Below are 24,737 nucleotides of genomic sequence, written 5' to 3'. Positions count from 1 at the left end.
ACTATAACCATTGTAATACAATGAAATAGTTTAAGGAGATACTAATGATAGGAAAGCAGAAAGCCTTTACTCAATTTCAGGTTCATACCAGGACAGTATAACTGAGTTAATTGAATGAAATGGAACTGTATTCAAGAATGCAGAAACTAGATAACATTTGTGTTTCTGTTTTCAATTTTAATCCAAAGCCTCGGAGAAACGTCATAAATTTCACAGGAAAGCACCTCTGCTGAGGGTCATGTTCTAAATAACAATTCTGTTAGTCAAGGACTGGACAAAGATTATTCCCTCTTCAGGACTACATTTTGTGTCACCATTGAAGCTCTGTGGCAGAAAAATGAAAACTTGCTCTAGAAAGACAAAGCTAATTTGCAGGGCTGAGTTCCAGAAGATGTGTCTGCTCATGAAAAGGAGAAAAAGTAATGTAAAGAGAAACTATCCTAGCAAAGTGATCATTGCATCATTACATCTATGTCATAAATACTCTCCTTATGTTTTTTTCTTTTTTAAAGATCTACCCCATTTTACAATGTGCATTCACAGAAAACACAGACATAATGGACTTAAAGTCTTAAGATCAACAAATCTATTTTTTTTTTCTGAAGCAGGGAAGAGACATAAGGTTTCTTTCCAGGGCATGAATCTGTCATGAGTTTAGATTTGTTCCACCTCAGAGAAGGGATAAAATAGAGTACTGCACTTGTTTCTGCAGCTTTAATAATGTAACAGTTGGTAGAGTGCTTTTGGTGCTTTTGCTTAGCCTAACCAGAAAAATTAAAAACATTCCTCATCTACACTGAAATTCTTTTTAGGTGACTCCTATATTCTTTGCTCTTATATGAGCAAAAGAAAGGTGTGTTAATCTAAGCTGAAAATAAATAGGAATATTTGTTCTTGAAACTGTATACTGGTACTTCAGTAACTTTTGTTAATTTAAAAATATATATATATATACCCACACACACACACATATATATTTGCTATGTGGCTTAAAACTAAATGGAATACAAGGAGCTAAGGGTGGGAAGTGTCACTTCACATTTTGTTGGTGGGAGGGATGTGTCCTCCAGAAAAAAGAAGCCTGAAGACACATCCTAAGGAGAAATGCTGACATTTTTCTGCCTCCTTGGCCTCTCTTGGTATCTTTTTTTGCTGTTCTTATTCACCCCTCTCCTAAGAGGGGGCTGGTTTTTTGTTGTTTAGTCACATTCTACTGACAGTCAGAAATACCTAAGAAAAGGTTTCCAATATAGCACTCTGCTCTCCTCACATTCCCCCCCAACTCACATGGGCTGCACACACACCCCTTAATAACTGAATTCTGACAACCATGAAGCTGATTTGTAGTGATGCTAACAAAATGAGGATACTTTCATAAGTACTTTCCACCAAGTATTTACTTGCTTTCTAAATGCAAATCCAGGGGGTGTAATTTTTTACATTCACCATTGGTATTTCTAAGGAATTACATTTGCCATTGGTATTTCTAAGGTAGCATTTCTGCTCTGTTGTTGAGCTACTTCAGGGGCTACACATGCAATAACTGTTCCAATTGCATATGCTATACATGATTAATTTTCTAATTGTAACATGCAAGGGTGTGTACCAGAGCAGGAAACCCTTGGGAAAAAAAGATACAGTGGTAGCAGTGGAAATACTGTATACTAATAGTACCCCTCCTATCTGTAACAGTTGCTTTTTGTTACCAGGAAAAGCATGTCTGACTTGCATGTATGAATGAAGCAACAGAAATCCCATGGTGCTTCATTCTTATACTCTCGCTTGACAAAGTTTTTGTGGTTCTTCTAGGCTAATTTAAAGAGGGAGCTATTTGTTATGGGTAAACCTCCTCGTAGCCCAGTGATGACTAAGAGATCCTGCAGCTCACCTGTCAGAGGTCACAGCTATTCACACAGGGTATGGTACTGGGTGCCCAGTGTGCAATAACAGCTTTTCCATGGACAAGGAGCTCAGTGTCTAGTCTTTCAGCATTTTGCTTTTACCCAAGTGTCTCAATACTATCAGTATGCTGTGTTTTCTTCCTGTTGTGCTTCTGTGCTATGACTGAGTAAAGGCAACAGGTCTGTGTGTGCCTGAACTTTTTATATAAATCCACTAGTGTATTGTATCTCTGCAGTACTGCATGGTATTTCCAGTGCTACAAGATGTTTATATTTGGTTCTTTATAGTTAGTCTAGTTCTATTAAATTTACTCCTCTCCTTCAAAGCATTTTTAGTTTCCTAAAATTATGGCTTCTAAGAGTCAAAATTTATTCTCCATTGCATGTATACAGACTGAATTTTTGGTTTTGAATCCATGTCCTTCTTTTCAAAATGTTTGCTTCTGCTACTTTTTTTTTTTCACTCAATACTGTCCTCTTCATCCAATCATTCCAGATTTTAATACTCTTTAACCTTTCACTTCTTATCTGTAACATAACCATAACACAACTCTAATATTTTCACATAGCCAGAAAGTCAGGTTGTTTAGAGTTTGCATGGATTTTGCTCAAAAAAGGTAATCTACATTATGAAAAAGGGAAAAAAAACCCCAAAAACACAAGAAATCTAACAAAAAACACCACCCTCAACCTAAACAATATGAGAATGAGAATTTGTGGTTTATGCTTTACTTTCAATTCAGGATTTATTTGTACTTTGCATTGGTTTCTTAACATTTAGGTCTTAAAACTGGTAATGGGATTACTTGCTTCCTATGCTGCTGCTGCTGATTTTAGGTGATCATCTTTCTGGTGTCTCCATTTTAAAATTTGAATCTTCGTTTAAGTTATGCAGGTTTGTGTAACTTCCAAAGTCTTAGCTTTTTGGCAGGCCTCTGTTTGCTTCCAGGTATTGAGGGGACAGTGCTTTCTTCACTAATGAAGACAGTTCAATCCTAGGAAGGCCAGGATTCTTGTAGCAGCAGACAAACACCATCTAACAGAAAGGCTAACTAGGAATGAGAGCTGTAAAAAAGGGATTAAACCCTATTCTAATTTTACTATTTTCTCCAAATGAATGGCGTAACCAGTATATTAAGAGGAGTGTATTGATCAATGTGTGGTGTGTTTATTACTTTAATTCCAAAACTACAAGAGCACATATTGTGCACCTAATGTGCATACTCAGGACTCTACAGAACTTTTATATGTAAGTACAGTTACCAGTCATGCATGAAAATTAAGCATACAACTGGACCATTGACTTGATTGTGCACTCCTTAATGTTTTTGGGATTAGGTCCTGCAATATTTCCCAGGAAATAGGACAGTCTGGTAAACTGAGGTGCAGTTGCAAACTAGGATTCTTTGTTAACAGTCCTTTGTCTAGCCAATGCAGCTGTATGTGGGAATGAGAGCTTAGGGAAAGAAAACAGGGAGAAAGCTTCTGGATGTCAGCTGGGGTATTACTGTGGAATGCCTCCAAATAGAGAGCAAGCACCAAGGTCCCCCTGCTCAGACACACCACCAATCACTTCACCCTATTTCTCCAAGACTGTAATTTTGTCACAAGACTGTTTTCTCTGCAGCAATAACACAGAGTTAAATCATGAGTCACACTGATTCTTATCTATTTCTACAGTGGTTAATTAGAAATAGAACCTTTTATGAAGCATATGCAGAAAAAGAAGATAATACTAACCTACCCAGTTTCTTCCTGGCTTGGCATTATGTTCAAAGCATTAAATCATTTGTAGCATTGTTTAGGACTTTTACTTCCATTGTTTATAGGAGAAGTCCTTAACCTTAGCTGAGTTCTTTCACATCTCTATCTTTGGCATTCAGCTTACAGACCTGATGAAAGATTAGCAGCAACTCAGGGCTAAGATTCCAGATTCCAGTCTAAATACAAAGAATTCTGACTATTCTCCTCTTGCTAGACAAGCCAGCCATTGAAGGAGGTTTACTGAGAACTGTTTGATTTGTAATCTTTACTGTTTATTCATCAGTAAAAATTATCCATCTTTCTTATACACTAGCAGAGCAGAATTAAGTGAGGTTTTTTTTAGCTTTGAAAATATGTTTCTGACCTAGCATTCAATGATACGAATTAAAAAAAAAAAAAAAGTAATCTACCTGCCTGCAAATTTAGGCATCTTTTAAAAGTTATACTCTATAGACTGTAAAGTACAGATTGTTCACAATATTTTCTGCACATATTCATAGAGACTGCTGAAAAGAAATATAACTAATTTCACCTGGAGATGCTGAGGGGGAAAAGAGGGGAAGGAAACCTAAGAAACTGCATCCTGTGTTTTTCTGTTCAATTTTTGCCAGCAGCCTGGGGATTGTTTACAGCTGCCTTCTCTCTTGGAAAACTGTATCATCTTCAAGAGTGACTGAAATAGTCAAACCAAGAGAGAATCATGAGGCAGTAAGATAAATTCCATGGCTTAAAGATCAGGTTGCAGTTTACTCAATTCACAAAAGAAAGTGCTATAAGCAGTGTTTGATATCCACATTCCCAAAACAGATATGGTTGCCAGACTTGTCTCTACAGAGTGACCAGAGGGCATCCTCAGTCAACAGAGAGTACAATCCCTGCTCATATCAAGACCTTTTCCAAGCAGCTGCTCCTGCACTTTCTGGCCCCAGCCAGATTCTAATCAGTATAAGTCAATGACTTTCTAAGCAGGATATGGTTTCTGTAGAAAGTTAGTATTTTTTATTTCCATGCATCCAAATGTACTGAATATTATTGCTCAGTAATGCTCCATTAAGAAGGAACATAGTTCCTTTCAAAAAGCTTTGCACTGGAAATACAGACTACTTTTTTCTTTTGAAGTGTTAATTGTTATAGTTGCACAAATGTATTCTTTCAAAATAGTTTTCTGTTCTTTGCCTCCCAACAGCCCGCATGGCTTGAGATGAAACAGAATTAGTTAAAGCATAGCATGTTATGCCTGCCAAGTTAGTACTCTGTGTATGTAATGTAAATTGGTATGTTGTTCGTCTGTGAATACTCTAGATTCTGCCATTATGTAGAGGAGTTTAATTTCTGCTTATCTAAAAATGTATTTCACCCAAAAAAATGTATGATGCTCATCAGTTGCATCTGATTTTTCTAATGTTATTTCTGTTTCACAGTGAAGAGGCAGAAGGGTTCTATTCCATCATTGTACTATGCTATAAATAGAATGGACTGTTGATGAAGTTCACAGTTTTGTTTAGTTTTTATTATGACCTCCAAAAATCAGATCTTTAAACATGCCAAGATTCTGTTGTTTGTCATGTCTCTTAAGGATTTCTTGTGAGTTGGAAGGGGGGCAGAATGGGCCATGGTTTTACACAAGGTAGAATATGGACTCTTGAGCAACTATGTGTTACATTCCTATCCACCTATTTGGACCTTGAACTGCAAATCTTTGTTACATTTCAAATCATTTCATTTCAGCCACAACGCCCTGTGCTTTCTCATGAAAATATACACGGTGGGGGGGAACCGTAAGTATAATTCTTGTCTACTAAACCAAAACCTAACATTTAACTAACAGCCAGCACGTCATCAGATAATTTTTCAACTTGCCGAGTACAATTATGAAGAGTTTTCACAGATTTATAGATAACTGCATGATGTAGGAAGATAGTCAAGAAAGTCCCAGAGGGCAAAGCCTTATTTGTTTAATTTTACATTCAGTGCAGCCAGACATGGCAACTTAACAGTTTTCCATTGTCTGTACTTACAGAAGAGATTTGACTTTTTTTATTCTCTCCATTTTTACATCTCAGCAAAATGACAATTACAGATTCAACATTGATTCAACTGATCTGCCTTACTGACTTGATACAATTATTCAGAAACAGTTCTGGATGTGAATGGAGAGAAAAAAAGTAACTTGATAATGTTGATCACAGGAACACAGGCTCACACTTTTTGGTGTGATTTACAAGTGCAATTCAAATGTGAGATACAAGAAAAGCTTTTCTCAAAACTGGAGAAGAACCTAGAACTCAAGTCTTATTTTAAATGCTTGGGATATTTCAGTACTGTCAGTTAAAATGCAAATTCAGTGCAGGATTGTCTTGAGATCCCCCCCAGCCTTGCAGTGGGTCCTACTTCAGTGATCACTGAAACCAGCAGCTATTCTTCCTTTAGCATCAGAGCACTTCCACACATGCCCTATTAAATAATTTTTCATAAAATGTACCTAAGGTTTATTGTCTAAAAATATTTTTAAGTTTTTCTTAGTCATTTGAAGATGAAAAAGAGGGGCAAAAAGTTACCAGATACATATACCACTAATACATAATTAGATTTGGATATTCAATCTCACTAAAATCACAACTTCCTGTTGGTGTAGTTGAGCATATTGAAGCACCTAACTCAGTTTTCAAAGCAGTAATTTTCTAATTCTTTTTTTTTCAATATATTATAAGTAGTTCACTTATATAGTTGGCTAAAGTTATTGATTCCTAAAATTTAAAAAAAATATTAAATTTATATTTAAATTTATATATAAATTCTCTTGAATATGTTTTTCTGTCACTATTGTAAATGCTAGTAGAGATTTCATACTTACAAAAGTCTTAGCTTAGCATAGAGAGAATGAAATTACTACAAAGGAGTTTTTTAGATGGACTATCTAGAAATTACTAAGATTCAATCTCTAAAGTACAAAGAGAGCTCATTGGTAAGTTCTTGTTACTGTACTTGAGTAAGTAATTGGCTTGAATCCTATTCATGACATATTGCAACTGCGAATCTTGTCCCCTTGGAAGCTGCATTTAATTATTTTTGGAATATCACCATAGCTCTGCTTTCCTGGAATGATGATAAGTATAACAGCAAACATTATTGCCACTTGGTTTTTTGCACAAACTGTTCTTACTCCTGCCACACAAATTACCAAAGGTAATTGCTTAAACAACCAGTCTCTTTCCATTTTGTTAGAGTAACTAAAATATAAAAAGAGACTTTGGGGGCTTGGGAAGATGACTGCCAGTGACAAGAAATTAAGGTGGTTTTCTTATTTTTCTTGGAATGTTTTCTTCTTTTCTAACCTTCGAACCAGCAATGTGAAAAATGAGTGTAGTTTGTTTAAGATGACCATCATGAAACTAAACCTAGCACTAGTCTGTATACAGGATTTTCAAATTGGGCTTTCAGGAACAGGAATTTTTTACTAAAGTAAACATCTTATTTAAGCCATGAAAACTTAGCCAGAATGATAAATACATCAATGAGCAAGCTATCTTGTTTGTACTGGGGAAAGTGAAATGATGGTATTAAGATTTAAAACTCAGTGAACTGTTCTAAGATAAAAGAATGGATACAATTATGTTTTGCTTCAGTAATCTGAAATTAAAACTATATCATTTTCCCAATTTCTGCAGTTATACTCTGCTTCTTTTTAGACAGACAGTCATATCTGAGGCACAGCTGCTTAGGAAAAAAGGCCAATTCTGTCTCTGCAGGACTCACAGGCTTGTACCACAATCTTCCTGTGGGCTGTCAGCCCACGAACCTTCAGTTCCCCCTAGTGAGAGTTTATTCTTTCAATTCAAAAAACTTTAATTAAAAAGGAATTTTAATTGGCAAAAGCTGGAAAGGAATGAAATACAAAGCATTTAGTAATTGCACACCTCTTGCCATTTATCCACCTTACATCCTGCAATCTGCAACCCTGGCCAGGTGTAGAAGCACAGCTCAGGGATTGAATATTGAGTTTCCATCCCTATGTCCACTGATTTGATCCAGGCCTCTCCCTCACACTCACAGATGGCTGATCAGTGTAGCACTGAAGAGCCAGGGAGCTCCCCCAGCCACAGTGACAGTGTGTGAGAGCTGCTGTCCTGGGAACCCTCGCTTGTGCTGCTGCTGGCTTCTAAGAGCTTAAAGGCAGAACCACAGTGCTGACCATGGAAGGTTACAGGGCTAGCACATCTAGACTCTCCTTTAGAAGTTCTTTGTTTGGTTACTGAACTATAAAATAACACTAAAATGTTTAAAAAAAAATGTTTTTGAAACAACTGGTTGAGGAGCCATCAGACTTGCCTTTAAACCCAGTCTTCAGTGTCTCATGAGTTGCCTTTCTAATGAAGGTTTTATTTATTATAAGTTCCTAACCCTCAAGTCCACCAGGCAAAAAAAAAAGTCAATTTCCCCTCTATTTGCAAGAAGCGTTTCTTCTTAATGTTTAAACCAGCTCTTTTACTTGAGCAAAAGTGCAAGGAACTCTTACATCTTTTTAAAATGCCTCATTTGTCCTATTTAAGGTTTCAGGCTCTATATAACTATACTCCTAGGAACGAAGATGAATTGGAGCTCAGAGAGGGAGATGTCATTGATGTGATGGAAAAATGTGATGATGGATGGTTTGTGGGTATGTTTTGATTTGGTTGCTTTCTTCTTTTTGTTCCCCCTGACCTGTGCTGCCCTCTTTGTGTAGTGTCTTTTAAACCACTTGATTTTTGGCTTTTAGTGTAATAAACCTGAACCTGGCTTTATCAGGAGAAATCCCAGCCAAAATCCACTGAAATTAGCAGGTGATTTTGCACTTTTGTCTTTTAAAATTTATGCCAAATTGACACACAGCTCCGGATTGTTGTACAGCATTGTTGTCATTTGTGACACAGAATGGACTGTGTATTACTTCTCTCTTTATAAAGACCAGGTAACTTAAGACCTTCTCACAGGAACACATCCACAGCATTGACCACTTGTGAAACCCAAGTATTGCTGAACAAACGATGATTTCATAACCAGGTCTAGATATGGTGGCTTAATCATTTCATAAACCCTCATGCACACAGCAGCTAACTTAATCATCTGACAAGTTCTTAATGTTTTAAAAATTCACATTATTTAAATAGACTTATGTTGTTGAAATTAAATTATTTCTATGTACCAAGAATTTTAGCACAGCTTTTAATCAGGCATAACAATTTAGTCAAATATGCCTCTTCATTTGCATTTTGCTTCCTGTGTTACACTTTGTTAAACCTCACAAATAAAATTATATAGTATAAGGAACTCTAGTTCATTCTGTTTGTGCAATATTAAACATAAAAAATTTTAAGGCCATGCTTACATAGTGATTTTCTGTTTTTATTCCCATCTTTCATCTATTGCTTCTAATTTCAGGAACCTCAAGAAGAACCAAATTGTTTGGTACTTTCCCTGGAAACTATGTCAAGAGGCTGTGAAATTTTTTTTTCAACTTATTTATGCTGCATCTCTGCAACACATCTGCATAAAGCTGCTAGAAAACATGCTACGCTGGCCTTCTGTTTTCTTGCTTGCAGTCTCAAATAGAGGCCATCTAGTTCATCCTCATCCCATCCCACCCGCCAAACGTTCCAGCAGTATTACAGCAACAACCACAGAGTGGATAACTAAGCTTTTCTGAGACAAGAGGAATAATTTCAACATTTAAATACTCCCTGCTTTAAAGTCTTTTCATGTGAAACACAGTAAGAAAAGCCTGATGACAGGTACACAAATGAGTTGCCATGGGGGGTAGGGGGGAAGGGAGAAAAAATTAATCTTGGTTTGAACATTTGTGGTACTACCATGAAGTCTGGTGGGATTTTTTCAGCATGCACGTAATACAGAGGAAAGTTGCTGTTTACTATTTTTTTTAAAAATTAATTTTACACATTCTTATTAGCTTGGCAGCATTTGTTGCTTCCACATTGCTGTGTCACGGGTTTGCCTATTGTACTGGTTTACAATGTATGACAAACTATAATATAGATTTTTTGCCTGCACTTGTATGCTGTAACAAATGCACAGTGATTGTAAAATCTCAAGCAAGCAAAGTGAAAAATGGAAGAACTGCAAGTGTTCTGAACGGGTGCAATGGTATTGGCTAAATCTTTTTTCTTTTTTTCCCTAATAAAAAACTGTAGTGAACCTGTAGTGTTTTCTGTTAAAAAGTAAGAAGTGCAAAAGGCACAAGGACTTGGGAAAGAGGATTTAAGGAAGAGCAAGACAGTGCTGTAAGCATAGACAATAATAACCTGCTATTGATGTCTGATATTAAATGGTTGTAATCAAAATGTTGTAATAGTAAGCAACATGAAGTGTAAGAAGTTAGTGTTTTTACTTATCAGGAAATTAAAGAAGCAGGAAGGTAAACAGTGTTAGTGCAAAGGGTTGTTGGATTTTGGTTTTTTTCTTTCCTAACATAGCCACCTGAAAAATATTCACAAGCATCATGTACTGATTTATTTCACTATATATGTGTATGTATGTTAATGAAACCCAAGTTACACATTCTTTTTAGTAATTTAGACAGAAAAAAAGTCACAAATATTAAACCGGATATATTTTAGAGGTGTTGGGTTTTGGTTTTTTGTCTGAATGAACAAGTGTTTAAAAACAAACATTTTCCATAAGCAAAGGTAAGCATAAATAGCAAATGAAATTAAGGCACAGTATGATCATGACTATGGCTTTATAAAAATAAAAATTTGGATTTGGTTTCTTTGGCACCTTATAGATGGCAAAAGCTTCTGCTGCATTTTTCATGGGTAATGGATCAAAATTATCAAAATGTATGTAGTCTCTGTAGCATTTTGTACATAATTTTGGTTTTTTGTACAGAGCCATTTGGTTGTTGATTTTTAAAAAATTAAGTTTCTTATTTGCCCTCTTCACCTACAGAACATTTCAATGCGTTTTTCTTTTCTTTCTCTGTTTACCATAAGCACATCTGGATAGTGCAATTCTGTAAGATAGCCTTTTATGCAAAATTTTATTAATTAAAATATGGTTTACCAGCCAAATCTAAATGTACATATGTCTTTATTACTGAGAAAGGTCATTAAGGCAAAGGTAAAGAAACATCTTTGTGCAGCATACCTTTATTATTGCAGATTTCATGGCAAAAGCTTTATATTCAAAGGCTTTCAATTTTAAACTAGATCTGCATGCAGCTTTGCTGTGAGATTAATACTATCTTTGATGCCATTTATGATTGAGGACTTAAATATCTGTTGCCTGTGATATTTAAAAAGTACTGTTTCTACTCTGTATCTGATTTTAGAAAAATGCAGGTTTTTCATACCTGGGTTTCAGGTAACTGACTTTGAATTCCTACAAGCAAAAGGTCTCTGTGGTTTGTTTTTTTTTTCCTCGAATAGACTTCTAATAAATTTTGCTTGGAGTACAAAACTGTTTCCCCTATCATTTCTCCAAATACAAGTAAATTATCACTTAAGTATTGCAAAGTGCTTAACTCTTCAAGCCTATATGCAAATATTAGTACACCTTGTACTTACACACACACCCCCCAGCAAGCCTACACCAGTTATATATATGTGCCACTAGCATTGCCTACCCAGCTGTCACTTGATCCACTTCTCTGTCCTCCCTGAAACACTTGAATGCAAAAGCAACATTATGGACTTTCTGCATAGTGTGTGCCAATTTGAGATGATTTTTCTCTTGCCAGAACCATCCTTCACACAGAAACACAAAGGTAAAACACACAATGTATAAACCCTTTATACATGCCAGAAGTTCCTACATCCTAATCCTTCAACAAAAGCAGAACAAGACTCCCATGGTAAATGACAGCATAGGAACAAGAATTGAGGAAAACACTGGTTTTTGGGGAACATTTTACACTTGGGACATCTCTGCCTGGCAAAGAACAACTGTCAAAAAAAACTTGCAACAAGAAGCAAAGCAGGTTCTAGGTTTTGGGTAGGGGGTTGTATTTGGGTTTTTTTTGTTGAAATTTTTTTTCACTGCCTGGTTGCACAGATACTGCTGGAGCTTCAGAGTAGCTCTTAGTCCTTCTTCACCATGCCATGCTGGCCATTCCTGCCAGGCTGCTTCTTCCCAAATGCTGTGCATGGTGTACTTCTACCACTAAAGAATCCAGTGCAACAGTAACCTGCATTTGGACAGGAATAATCCATTTCCTCAAGTCTGATGCATGCTGTTTCATCTTCACAACTGCTGGGTTGGAAAATACAAACCCACTGACATCTCTAAGTAAATAATAAATATGTAGATGAAAGTGATACATGTCTACAGGAAGGTTAAGACCAAGGACTGCTGTTAAAACTCCAGCAGAAACTCCTTTGTCAGTATAATTGTCAGTGCTGGGAGTGTTTTCAGCTGGGACAAGGCCTGATTTAGTCAGTATGACTGAGGGGACCTTCCTCTGCTAATTTAGCCTAAACCACCACACATGCATCTCTTCTCACAGCCCAATAACCAAATGCTGGCATATGCAGTGTAACATGGTGTGGTTTGCCCTTTCTGCTTGCTGGGTGACCCAGCATGGGATTCAGGACATCATGGAAGTCCTGCTTTATGCCAGGTACCTGTGAGAGCTGTCAGAAACAGGCAGTGTTGTGCTTTAATAGTCTTCTATAAAAACTAGCCTAATAACATCAGCTAGTTAGTATAGTCTCATTAATATAAGAAATTCTGGATAGTTAAAGGTCTGAGTTGTAAGGGAGGAGATAGAATCCTCTGCTAATTGCAAAGTGAATGAAAAAGGGAAAAATATTTGCCATTGTAATGAGAATAGCAAGCCATTGGCACTTCAGGAGAAGATTGTAGTTCTTAATGTTTTCGTCAAAAAGCAAAGATATTTAAGGATATCCAGTTAAACCAAACATACTCAAGTCTGTTAAGATTGCTGAAATCCCAACTACACTATTGAAGGAACAAATAAAGCATTTTTTAGTTTCCTTGGATAAGCCCCTATAAAACCAAGAAGGCCACCCCACACAAGTAGGTGGTGTTTCATTGAAAAAGCCAGAGAGCAAGAGAGGTCTGGGGAATTAGAGGCCAGCCACTTATTATCTAGGAAAATATGAGAACAGATCAATTAAAAGCTTCAGATATTCACTGATTTTTCTGGAAAATTATGTATCAAACCAAATTATTTTTCTCTTGTCAGCAAATGTAGCATGCTTCATGATTTCTGTTAGGATTTGCTTTTAATGCTATGAGTTGGCAGCTGGATTTGCAGACTAAGAAAAGTCAGTGCCAGTGCAGTAAAATCAAGTCTGTTGCAGAGTTGCAGTACTTTACAGACAAACAGGTAACATAACCACAACATCCCGAAAAACCAGTTGATCTCAGTCCCTACCCTGCAGAGAAAGTATTTGCTGCTGAGGCAAAGGCTTCCTAAAACAAGACAGCCCATAACATCTCAACAAGCCAGGGAGACTAATGCATGGGCAGTTCAGGGTAGTGATCTATATCCCAAACTAAGCAAAGGGTCACCCCAGCAGGTCTCACATTCTGTCACCCGTGCCAAAGCAAAGCATGGTGTCATTCTGCGATGCCTGGTATTTACTAGTTGCCTTTTAAATGCTGATATACAGAACCAGGACAGGAACATGAGGTGCTTCCTGTGCATTTGAAAAAACAGTGCATGAGCCCATGGGAAGCTGGAAACATGAAGTCAGTAGCTCTAGAAAGACCTTAGGTCATTGCTAAGTATAGTCCCTCACAGCATTTATAGTTACAGGGTGAAACCCTGCCTTTGCTCCAGTTAACAGCAAGCTCCAACAGATCCCACAGTATTGGTAGTAATTTCTGTGTTAACATGAAACAAAAATTGCATAAGAAAGAAGCACTAGAACAACTGAACGTCCAGTTTGGGTTGGTTTTATTATATTGGAAAGTGTGAGTGCACACAGAGACCAGAGTCCACTCCTTTAACTGTTCCCCCAACAGAGCAGAGCAGATAGTTGCCTTTTTTAGTACTTAACTGACAAGTTAGCTTAAAAAAATTCTTTTATCCATTGTTACAACCAGCAAATACCAATCAGACCAACACCTAAATCCATCCATTTTACACAGCAGAGAACTGCCAGACCAACACAATGGAAATCAGTACCTTACCCATACACAGTAAATAGGGATGCTGAATTTAACAAGACTTTCTTTGCAACTCTATTGATAATCAATCAACATCATGCCATTTATTTGACTGGCTGCAAAAATTGCCATTTTACTTTTACCCTCCCTGTAATCACCAGATAATTAAGTTCCCAAGTCCTAACTAAAGATTGCCCAATAGAATCTATTGTTCTCATCTATATAGTGAAGTCACATTCCTTTAAGAATTAAAAATATTTTCACACATATCTATACAGAATATGACAGAAATTCACTGAAACAAAATAATGAATGAATTCCTGCTTGCACTTCCCTAAGTCAGAAACTAATTAGGCCAAAGAAAGTGATACTGGTGACTGCTAGGCTCTCATTTATGGGTTTTGTCACCTCTGAAACATTTTATAAAAAATAGCAAAAGCTTCTAGTTACTATATGGTGCTGAAACCAGGGAAGAACCTGAACAATCCTGCAGGTGCAACTTATAGTGCAAATGTAAATAGTTACACTGTGCAGCTGCACCCAGGACTCCCAGCTCCTGTTTCATTTGCATCAATGAGAATCCCACACATAATGTATTAAGAAATATGCCTTTTGATATTTAGATTTTGTTTCCTCAGGGGTCACAAAGGAGCAAAGTTTTGTGGTAACCAATTGTTTTACACCACTAAAAAAGCAGAAAGCATTCTTACTAAAATAGCTTTAATGCCTATAACAACTATCCCATACCAATTTTTTGAGCACACTTTATATCATGATGTCACGTCTAATTACAAATCAGGAGCACAGAGGGTTCCACTGCATCAGAATGGCATTACATCACAAGTGACACGAGGGCAGGGAGGGGGGGAAGTGTTGACTGACAACACGAAATGCGTTGCTATCCTCAGTACAGACACTCACATCTCAACAATTCATGTTTCTTGCTGCCAACACAAATAACAAACTTGGAAGCCATTATTTCATCACCCCCATAAACAAATAGCAAAGTAATCCTCCTACATTTTCCATCCATCAGATAAATCAGTAAACCACTTTAAAAACATCCCAAGAATAATGTAATTATTTATTTCTACCAGTGAAGAATTACCAGAGTTACAAGCAGTGGCTCTTGATAGTTCCCTCCAAAAGGAGGAGTTTCACTTCTCTGTCACAAGCCAATGTTTCCTTTGCAAGAGCGGGCCCAGTATTCACCTGTGTCCACTTTGCAGTCCAAGCTCTAGCTCCAAGTGACTGGATGAGAAATTTGCTATTTTAATATCTTAAAGGATCTGATCCTTTAAAATTGTTTTGGCCATCTTACATTAATATAAAATGGAGTAATTTTATCTCAAGACTTTCTACAAGTGCCACTTAAGGAGCAAAGAAGTAAACCGCTCTATTAAAATAATCAAGCCTTCAGTCATTTGCACTGTGATGCTCTCCCTCACCCCTGAGTTAAGCATACAAGTGAAACCAGCACTTCAGATGGGGAACACTGAGAAGCCTGAACATGTCGTTCTAAGTGGGTCATTGCACTGCTTCTGTCACTGTGATTTGCTAGATAAACCCCAAGCATGCAATGACCCAACTCGTGCTTCCCTGGGTTAGTGCTCTGGACTGTAATGTGAAACATGTACAAATACCAGCTGGCTTAATACCCACCAGAGGCTTTTCTTACACTACCACAGATTCATCTGTTATAGATAGGGGGTTTTTTCACATGTAACTGGAAGTATTTGAACAGGTGAGAATGAGCCCTTCCCTCCTTACACCATAAAAGAGGACAAATGAATGTGCCCAGGACGTCTGGGGTAGTAGAGAGCAATATTTATATGCCATGGAAGAGTTCAAGGAACTATTTATAGATTCATTTCAACTGCTCCTGCAGCCAGCTCTGAGGTACAAGACATAAAGCAGTACATGAGACAATCTGAAGCAGAAAGTATGAAAGTCATATGCCATCAAAACCACACGGAAATACCCAGGACACACAAAAAACCCCTCTGCTAGTCACCAATCCATACCCACATTCTGAAACAAGCATGCTGCTACACAGGGGTGCAAAGTTTTTGTACCTACCATTTCAGTCAAAAGGAATTTTAAAGAAGAGTGTTGGAAGAAAGAAATTGTCCCAAACCTACATCAGCATCACATAATAACTTCTGACCATCACAGCTTTAATTACAAAACTTCTGCAGTTTAAGCTGTTACAGAAAATTGACTTTTCAGTTGCACACACCAGGGATAAATTCTGTGCACAGGATCTTAAAATAACTGCTAACTATCCAAACTTTCTCCATTCTTTGCAACACACACTTCCTTTGTTTATCTGTTTCATTGCAGAATCACAAACAGTGCAGGCTTCGAGACAAGAATCCTCAAGGCAGAAAACCTGCAACTTATTTGTACAGCATTCATGCTACGACGTCCTTGGTCCTTTGAGGTCTTAACCATTGCTTTAATGCAGAAGGGGAAACAGCACTAAATTAAAGTAAATTGTTTCACTTACAGACATACATTCACAGGTACATCCTGTACCTCAGTTACAGAAAAGATGTTTCAACCTCCTCCACTAAAAATAAATAAATAAATTTTAAAACCTAATACACAACAAAACCAGAGAGGTGGGGTGGCTACTAGTGAAGAAAAAGCAGTGTATTTGGGACATCAGAGGCAGACAAAACCAGGGAGAGCTGCTTCAGGCCCTAAAACAGGATACCTGGCCACGTTATGGAGCCAGCCTTGTCACCCTCCTTCCTTTGATGCCTTAAGTTTTAGCTTTCATATTTTCCACATTCTGTACTGCATTCGTGTATATAACTCTCAACTTCATATAAAGTGTTAGCAAGTTCTCTTCACAGTTCAGTTAGACAAAACAATCCTTTTCCAGCCTGAGAACCAAGGACACTGTTGCAGCTTTGGGCCCAAAAACAGATAACTGAGGAGAGCAATCTGGGAGGATGGGACTTCATATCCTGATGCTGTAATTGGATAATTAACCCCAATACGCAAATGGACCAAAACTTATAAAAGTGTGAAAACTCGTGGAGCCACGGCCGGGCTCTTGTACTGCCCAAGGTGTATCCTTTGAAGGCCTTGTAATAAATACCTACTTTATTCCTTTAACACTGTCTAGTCTCTGTTCTGGGTGGCCTGACAAGGCATCCCCTTCACCACACACATCCTGTGTTACCATGAATGATAGCTCCCCAGGAAAGCCATAGAAAGGTAACTATTAGTTGTACCAGACTAAAAAGAATCAAGAGTAAGATCAACGGGGGAAGAAACAAACAGCCACAGCAAGCCCAAAGAAATCCTTCAGACTCTGTGGGCCTGCCCACCCTGAAAGGCGTGGTTTTAAGTCCAGCTGGAAATCTGACTGTCCTGATTTTAAGCCCAGCTGGAAAGTAAGCACCATGCAGCTGCTCGCTCAACCCCCCCCATACAAGTGACCTACCCTACTTTTCCCTCCTGTTCTACCACTCCTCTTCCTGCCAGCTCCAGAGGCAAAAGTACTATGGAGGGAAAGGCATCCATGGAATATAAAACATGTTACTACTGAAAATTACTGCAATTCTGTTCTATTCCATTCAAGCTCTCACACTTTGGCTCTTGCCTTACCCAGACATCTACCAAAAGACCTCAGCAACTTGACATCATTGCTGAAATCCAGAAATTCCAAAGATGAGATGGTCTCCTGCATCAGTCCATAAAACTTATGTTAGCTAACAGCTCCCACAGCACATTTACTGGAGGTTGCTAGAAGATCCTGACTTTAAACATTCTGGCATTCCCTCAAGCGAGAGAACTTTAGCAAGTTACTTTTAAGCTCTGAAAAATGCCAAACAAGAAATTGCTGAAATGAAATGTGCAGGCAAGAGGGGGTAAAAAAAAATCAGTCTTAGGGAGGCTTTTTTCTGAAGAGGTTTTTAGTTTTCAGTGGTTTTGGTGGTTGGTTTTATGGGTGGGGTTTTTTTTAGCTGGAGGGAGTCGGTGGTAAGGATTGCAAATGAAACCACTTTCAGGTCTTTATTTCCAGAGAGATTTTTGTTAGGAGACTTTACTCACATTTCAAAGCACTACCTGTAAATACTATTATTTACTTCACATTGTAGAATGAGGATTACCCTTTGAAAAGCCTAGAGGAATTACACCTAAATTCAGGTCTGGATTTCCACAGTACCAGCAATCAAGAACAAAAATTCCCAGCTATGGTATGAACTACATTAACTCTCCACATGCTGGAGTATAGCAATAGTGGATATATGAATACTAGTTTTAAGACTTTGTGGATATCTGACAGTTTCACATCTACCATTTCATATACAGTTCTTACATGTTGATAAATAGAGAAACTGCTTAAGTTTCTGCCATTTTTATCCTTGCTGCAGTTCATCATTTTTCACAATATAGCTAGTTTTTGCAAATATTTTCTCAGTTCTGTGCACTTAGCCATACATTCACTGAACAGAATCAAGCAAAAAGTCCAATCAGGGCAAAGTGTGAAATACATAATTAATTACTTTAAATTGGCTTTCTTTTTTTTTTTTTTTTTTTTTTGCTGATAAGAAACTAATTCATGGATGTGAACAAGCTGCCAGTGTCCTTTAAACAAGCAGAAAGAGATTACTCAAGATAGTAATGGGGAAAATATTTACAGTATCTAGCTACATTTAAGCATTCTGCTTGAGTAACTAGAGTGTGCGTCAGGACCCGAGGATCCAGCTTTGTGGCTAGCTATATTCTGAAGCTGCTAATCTCTGGCTCAGGGCCCACCTTATACTTAAAACAGAATACAATATTTGTCTTTCAGCTGTTGCCGTTTGTCATGACCCAATAAACATGGCTAACTCTGCCATAGCAACTGCTGTTAAAATGCTGAAGCCAAGCCACAAAGTGAAAGAAAAATAGATGCTGAATACAGTACTTTATGGAACATAAGATAACAATTCTATATTAAAAGCCATTCTGATGCCTGTTTCTAAGAGAAAAATACTCAGAAATTTTGGCACATGGTCTACAAGTGACTATGACCTAACATGTGATCTCACATGTGATCTCATCATTTGTTTGTGTATGGAGTCTTATCTCTTGGGAGACCACAAAATAGGTCAAGGTATTGATCTAGAAGTTTGACACATGCTTTGAAGAAACACTTGACTGCTCTGTACTTAGGGAAAAAAAATATCCATATATTTTTTCAGGCTTAAGGCAGAATCAACTTTTGTTTTCCCTGCTTCCTAAGCTTCCCAGGTAGAGATCATGGGTCAGTAGACTAACAGAACAACTGTAATTACCTGTTACCAAGGATATCTTTCTATCATAGATATAAATGCACACAAGTTCACAGGCAGGGGCTGACAAAAAAAAAAACCTGTCAAGTACTGCAATACAGAATGAGCCACTATGGACCACGGTTCAAATCCTTATGGTTCCTTTTTGCCTACATTCCTCCAAAAAAACCTGTAGCCAGCCCCAGGGAAACACCAGACATACTCTCAGTGGCATTCACACATTTAGATTACAGTTGCGTATAAGCACTTTGCTATATTCAAAGAGCCCTATGGAAAAGCAGTATTTTACAGCCAAGGATAAAGGTGTGGTTAAAAAGAACTGCATAGAACGAAAACTAGGAGAATCTTCAGAAGAAGATCCAGACAGGATGAGCAGCTTTGCCTCCCACTTTATTTCTGCCTTTCCTAAAGGTATTTTGTAAATATTCATAGCATTCCCAGACTTTTATTATGTGTTATTTACAATGTAAGACATTCTCAATAAATCAAAGATAATAATTTAAAAATTATATATGGAAAAAAATTTAAAACAGAGCAGGAATAAAATACAAATCACAACCATACAGGGATAAGCATTTTCTTCTTAACCAAGAAATCACTGTTTTTACTTGACACTTCAGATCTTTTTCCAGATATAACTTTCACTGCCAACAATATAATAGAAGAAGGGAAAAAACATACATACACACAAGTGTTTCCATGGAGAGGGACATACACTATAGACAGGCTCTTCATTGACAATTTTACCATTCCAAGAAGAACAAGCTCTCTCTTGTCATCTAATAATTTTTAGACAAAATGCAATCCAAAAAGCACTGCTACTGACTCCTGCCTGATAGGTCCCTCTGGTCACACAAGCTGTACTAGGGATCTATTCTTAGTCCTGAGTTTTGCAAAATTCTCTGAAATTTTTGCTGCATCTAGTGCTACTGAATAGAACCAGCTCCTTCTCCAGCAGCAGCATATGCAATCCAAATACATTCACTTGCCTATAACCTTTTATCTCGATTAGTTAGGAGAAGAAAAAGATTAATTATAAGTAACATAGAAGGGACATACCACAGCATTTTGTGCCAGTTTTAGTCTATGAATAGTGGGCATACAGTAATTCATATCACATGAATGAGACTTGAATAACAATTACAAAATACATGTCTTAAAAGAAAGGATGCAATGTCTAAGTAAGATGTACACAGGAGAAGCTGACTGGGTCATGCCTGGAACACAGTTGGCCAACAGCTTCTAAGAATCTAAAATTATTATCTGCTAAATTATAATATAACATACCCCTCTGGAAGGCCTCATGTTACCTCCATCACTTCCACTGCCCATTTCCCTGCTCCTAATCACCTTATTTCCTCCAGCCTCTTCTTTTCTGGGCACTGCCAATACTTGACTTGTATCATGCAACCTAGCACAAGAAAAGAAGTATTGCTAGCCACCACTGGTATACTACCAGCATCCAGACATGTATTTTGGCCTACACAGACACAAGTAATAATAATCTAGTGGTAAATGTTTACCTTTTACACCTATGGCTTGGAAAGAACAAGAGTCAAGTGTCTTGATGCCACTTGATCTCTCCACTATCCCTTTAGTAAATATAAGCTTTTCTCTTGAAAAGACACAGTTAGTTTCCACATAGCAATAAAAGATTACATAGCTAAACACATAAAATCACACATGAAGTAGGACTAATTCTTGCAGAAATAAAAAGTGAAGCTTTGCCTTTAACAGAGGCAGTGCTGGGTGTCTGAAGAGGCATGTTATCATTTCTGTAGGTACATGTCATTGCACACCTAATGAAGTATTTGGACTATTTCCTGACTGCTGCTCTATAATATGCCTCATGAAAGAGGTTCCATAAATCTAACAACTGCTGTGCATTATTTTTTTCAGGTAAAGTGGAATGGCAAACACATCAGAGAGTTGTGTAACAGCCAACTTATGTTCAAAAATTATGTAAGTGCCAGCATGTTAATTTATGAAGCATACTGGACTTATCTGCTGGCATAGAGCCTTGCTAACTTCATTCCAACTTCAGTTCTTTGAAATGAGCTTATCTCATTTCCAATGCCAAAATGGCTTTAACTTTAAACAAAAAAGGCCTCAGCTTGCCAAATTTGGACATGACGTTTGACTGCAGCTATTAAAGGGAGCAGAACCACTGATGAGTGAATGAGCTGAAAAGAAAAAAACTCCTTCCTCAGCCAGCTTTAAGATTCTCCATCAGAACTCCTACAGGCTGTCAGAACAGACGGGCAAATCCTTTTCCATACACAAGAGGAAAACACAGCCTCTCAGAAAACATTCATAAAATTAATTGTGAAATTTGATAAATGCAGCAATTAAGCACAAAATTTGAGAAATGCTTTGCAACTTTTTTGCCAGGAACCATAATGATAAAATGTGCTGACACATCAGGCTCACAACAAAACCAAAAAATGACAACAAATTCATTTCCTAGTCATAACCACATCTGCAAAATAGGCAAAATTGAAATAATATGACTGAAGCAACACTTCAGAAAACCAGTGCAGTAATCAGAATCTTAGCAACACAGATGGAAAGTCAACACATGCATAGACTGCAAAACAGAGCTCCAAACATAGGGCATAGACATGAGTTTTCAAAATTAAGGTAAGCAGTACTTCAATACCTTAATGTGACATCAGCATCTCATTCCATTCAATATACTCTTTAGATTTTTTTTAACACTTGTCATTATTTTATAAATGTCCCCAGCTCCTCCTTTACATTTTTTAAAAATTAAAAAGAAAAGAAGGAAAAAAAAAATCAGTGCACAAATATCAGTTAAGATGAAAACCAAGTACATCTGTAATTAAACAACTTTTAAAAATAAAATATTTCAAATTCTACTTTCAATTTGCTTAGAATTTCATGAAACAGCTCTGAAACATACCATTTCACTAAAAAAATACTTTCCATTTATTGGCTTGCTAATTTAGAACAGATCCTTAATGTGAGCTTTAAAAGGCTCTAAGACACCTACTCCTCACTTAGTAAGTAGGAAGCTTCTTGAATAAAATTGAGGTTTAAGTCTTCCATTTCTGCAGTATTCATGGAACAAATTAATAACCTTTGAAAGTTAAATAATATGGTAAAAAAAAAAATAGACAAGACATTCCTGGCTTCCCAAGTCTGCATACAAAAGATTTAAGAAAATACTTATCAGTTTCAGTTTGCTACTTAGAATCTAAGCAGCAGAGAAAAGAACCAGAGTTATGTAAAAATGATAATCAAAGGTTTAAAATGAGAGGTCAGTTGACCTAAATCACTGCTTCAAAGCATCTACAAAGCTGGGGCAGGTAGCTCCACCTCACATATATTTCCAGCCTAGGAATTTCTAATGTCTGGGAGAGGGGTAAAGTACAAGACCTCCACTCCTCCCTTCCTTGCCAGATGCATGAGATGAATAACAGAGATGCTTGTCATAGCACCTAGGAAAAGAAAAGAGCATTTCTCCCTTGCCAGGAAAAACTAAGGGTACTGCTGATTTGTCAGACATCCACTTAACCAAAAGCTGATAAGAAAAGTTCACCAGGATCCAAATTATTAATCATTCCCTAACAACGAAATTAGGAAAAACTACAATCTGCATACAATCAGTCTTATTGCTTTGGGAACTCTTTTAAAATAAGTAGTACTTATTATTAAAAGATTTCTCATATACCCATGAGTTTTGAAATAGAAAACAGGCTGTGCAGTTTGGAACACTCTGACCTTTCACCTCTGGACAGCCAGTTTCAGTACATGCTGTTCCACATGTGCAAGTGATTTTCAGGCTCCATTTAGCATCCTAAACTGGTACTGTCTAAACTTCACAAACAGTAAAGTCCAATATAGTTTATTATATAGACTAAGCTCTGAAACAAGACAGGAGGTTTATGACTTAAAATGTGGACTCTGAAGTGTTTGGGGGTTTTTTGTTTGTTTCTGCCTGTAGTGGGGTTTATTCTGGTTCTGCAGCCTGAAACAGAGCACTCCATGAGTTTACAGAAGGATGAACTGGTTTTAAACATTTGCTCCTTAAATAAAACCTTTTTCTTCAACTCTCAGTCTGCCAAGTGTAAGGAAAACATTTTCTTCCATCAAGGCAGGGACATACTGGAAGAAGAAACATGAAAATTACATCCAAAACATTCTGAGGTGAGGTAAGAAGCTTGCCTTTTGTTAGCAATATGGAAAACAGTGCCATGCCATGGGCACAGGAGTTTGATTGCTAGAGTTTGAAAGCTAGAGAGGTGTCATGGTGTGCAATGACAGATTTGTGTACCATGCTACCACTCTAATGCCTAATTTGAGACCCCAGCTCCCAAATCTCCAAAAGTGAGTGACACAAAGGAATTTGACACAGCTTCCCCCCACCTTCCATTTTTGGGGGAGGAGGCAGGTGGAAAATGGTGGTTATACTCTTTCAGGTTGCATTGGTTAGAAAAATAACATTTGGCACAAAAATCAAATGAAATATCAACCTGGAAAGCAAAAGTCTTCTTCAAACATTTGGGCAGTCAAACTATAAACCAAAAGACTAAATTATTATTCTGGGGAGGCTAGTTTATACAGAAATTCATAGCAGTATTTGCAGGTACAAAAGGCTGTAACACCAATGACCCTATAGTACAAAACAAGAAAATCTATTAAAACTATATTTAAAAATACTTGTTTTATTATATGGAAGCTTCAATGACACAAGAAAAAAAAAAGGAAACAGTACTCTGCTTCATATTTATAAAAATCTATTTTCATAGTTACAACTATTATGAAAGAAAATATGATGCCCTAAAACCAGACCAAAAAAAAAAAAAAGTTCTTACTTTACTGAAAGGAATATATCTTTGTCCAGTGGATAAAATGCTCTGATTTCAATCCAACTCAGCTGGTCATTTTGGTCTAGTATGTAAAAACAGAAGTGGTCTAGGTAGATAAGCCAAAAAAAGTGTACACTGACTATGTAAATGGATGAAGGACTTTCTTAAAAGCAGTCACTGAAAAGGAACAATGAAACAGCCTTATGTGACAAGCATCAAGTCAGTATTAGCTTTCAAATCTTTTGTTTTTCTTTCCCCTCTCTAATTACAAAGAGGAAGGAAAAAAAAAAAAAAAAGCTGAACCTGGGAAACATCAATAAAACCAGATCTTGCAATTGCTTTTCAGAGCAACAGCACCTTGGAGAGCAAGTCACCCCTCCAGTAAGCCAGGCAGAAGTAATAATTATTCTTTGAGCAAGAGCTCAGCTTCATTTATGCATATGATTTCCACTGAAACTGAGAACAACCACTTGCCTAGATAAAGGTTAAACCTACCCTGCCCTTTTAATCTAGCAAGATTACAAGGGATATATAAGCAAATTTCAGTACAGTACAGAAACATGAACAAACTTTACAGACACTTAAGCAATTCCAAACATGGGTTTCCTAAAAAAAAAACAAAAACAAAAAAAAACCCAAAAACAAACAACCACCAAATAAAAAATCCCACACCCAAAAAGTAAACCTGCACATTAAGATATAAATCAGTAATTTAAGAATGGGAATTTGGAATGAACTTCTCCAATGAACAAGTTATTATACAAGCATAATTTTTGACACAGGAAGCTAAGAGCCTGATTATAATGTTTGACCTGACA

The 24,737-nt window shown here is 37.2% G+C and overlaps 1 protein-coding gene and 1 long non-coding RNA gene across 45 annotated transcripts in view; one reads left to right on the top strand and one right to left on the bottom strand.

The window, feature by feature from the left end:
- The window catches only part of SORBS2 (sorbin and SH3 domain containing 2), a 142,381-nt gene extending 133,170 nt beyond the window's left edge, over nt 1–9,211 (top strand). For 23 of the 41 annotated variants that reach the window (XM_064417935.1, XM_064417934.1, XM_064417910.1 and 20 more), the window contains 4 exons: nt 1,810–1,917; nt 5,394–5,443; nt 8,216–8,322; nt 9,084–9,211. In XM_064417935.1, coding sequence (XP_064274005.1) covers nt 1,810–1,917; nt 5,394–5,443; nt 8,216–8,322; nt 9,084–9,145 — 327 coding nt within the window. In that variant the 3' untranslated portion in view covers nt 9,146–9,211. The remainder of the gene's footprint in view (nt 1–1,809; nt 1,918–5,393; nt 5,444–8,215; nt 8,323–9,083) is intronic. The other 18 variants (XM_064417943.1, XM_064417926.1, XM_064417928.1 and 15 more) reach the window with 2 other exon arrangements.
- Nucleotides 1–24,737, bottom strand: part of LOC135299227 (uncharacterized) — a 95,718-nt gene that overhangs the window by 37,462 nt on the left and 33,519 nt on the right. The window lies entirely within an intron of this gene.

The sequence above is a fragment of the Passer domesticus genome, chromosome 4 (genome assembly GCF_036417665.1).
Source record: "Passer domesticus isolate bPasDom1 chromosome 4, bPasDom1.hap1, whole genome shotgun sequence".
NCBI classification, from domain to species: domain Eukaryota; kingdom Metazoa; phylum Chordata; class Aves; order Passeriformes; family Passeridae; genus Passer; species Passer domesticus.
Note: the sequence above shows the minus strand (reverse complement) of the source record. Positions and strands in the feature narration are given on the sequence as shown.